General features: G+C 46.7%; 1 protein-coding gene across 1 annotated transcript in view; it reads right to left on the bottom strand.

The window, feature by feature from the left end:
* Positions 1 to 3: 3 nt before the first annotated feature.
* Positions 4 to 831, bottom strand: part of LOC106963419 (GRIP1-associated protein 1-like) — a gene marked incomplete at its 3' end in the record, with an annotated part of 25,816 nt that continues 24,988 nt past the window's right edge. Inside the window, exon 9 of the mRNA XM_015058320.1 lies at positions 4 to 72. Within this exon, the coding sequence (XP_014913806.1) occupies positions 4 to 72 (69 nt within the window). The remainder of the gene's footprint in view (positions 73 to 831) is intronic.

The raw sequence follows: 831 nt of genomic DNA, 5'->3' as shown, positions 1-831 counted from the left end.
GCAGCTGCTCCCTCAGCAGCCTCTTCTCCTCTCTCTCGGTGTTCACCTCCATCTCCATCTGCAGCTGCAGCTCTGGAACAAACAGAGTTAGAACCAACCAGCTGCCAGGAGGGGGCGCCGTTGGATTATAAGCCTGGCAGGCTGCTAGACTTTACAAGCCCCATGGCCAGGCTAAGTGTTGCTTGTTTTTGTTTTTTAGGAAAATAATAATAATAATAATAAAAAACTTTAAAGCTGCATTGGCAGCGTCTCTGTTGATCTCTGAAGTTTACCTGAGCACAGATCGCCTCCTTTCACCAAACTGGACTCCGGCTGACCTGTGTGGATATTTACATCAACCACTGAGGGATCATGATCCTCTGGGGAACTCGAGGTAGGAGTCTCACCCCGCCGTGTAGCTCTGTGTGAACCACAGTCGCTTTCTGAGGAGCGATGAGAATGATTTATCTTTGTGTGCAGCGTTTCCATCCCAACACGCTGCCCAGCGTGTGGCGCTGTCTTCCCTATACAGTTTGTCTGTGTCCCGGTTGGCCGCAGCGTTAGCGGCTAACGAACGATAACCTCATCATGCAGGTTCAGGTGAGGAGCTTTCTCGCTCTCCTCAGTCACGCTTCACCCTGGCTTTATATTTTATTATTATTTTTGTATTATTTTTCCAGTTACATGATCCATCAAACCATATCAGATACTTTGTCCACTTAGTCAAAGTTGATGCGCGAGAAACTCGTCCCATAAACTCCAGCAACCAAAACAGTTTCTGTGATTCTTATTAAAACTCAACAGACATGAAATGTTGGAGCTGCTAAAGCCACATTAGCAGCATTAAATGAA

The sequence above is a fragment of the Poecilia latipinna genome, unplaced genomic scaffold, assembly GCF_001443285.1.
Source record: "Poecilia latipinna isolate Pla-1442-1.1 unplaced genomic scaffold, P_latipinna-1.0 Scaffold1533, whole genome shotgun sequence".
NCBI classification, from domain to species: Eukaryota; Metazoa; Chordata; class Actinopteri; order Cyprinodontiformes; family Poeciliidae; genus Poecilia; species Poecilia latipinna.
Note: the sequence above shows the minus strand (reverse complement) of the source record. Positions and strands in the feature narration are given on the sequence as shown.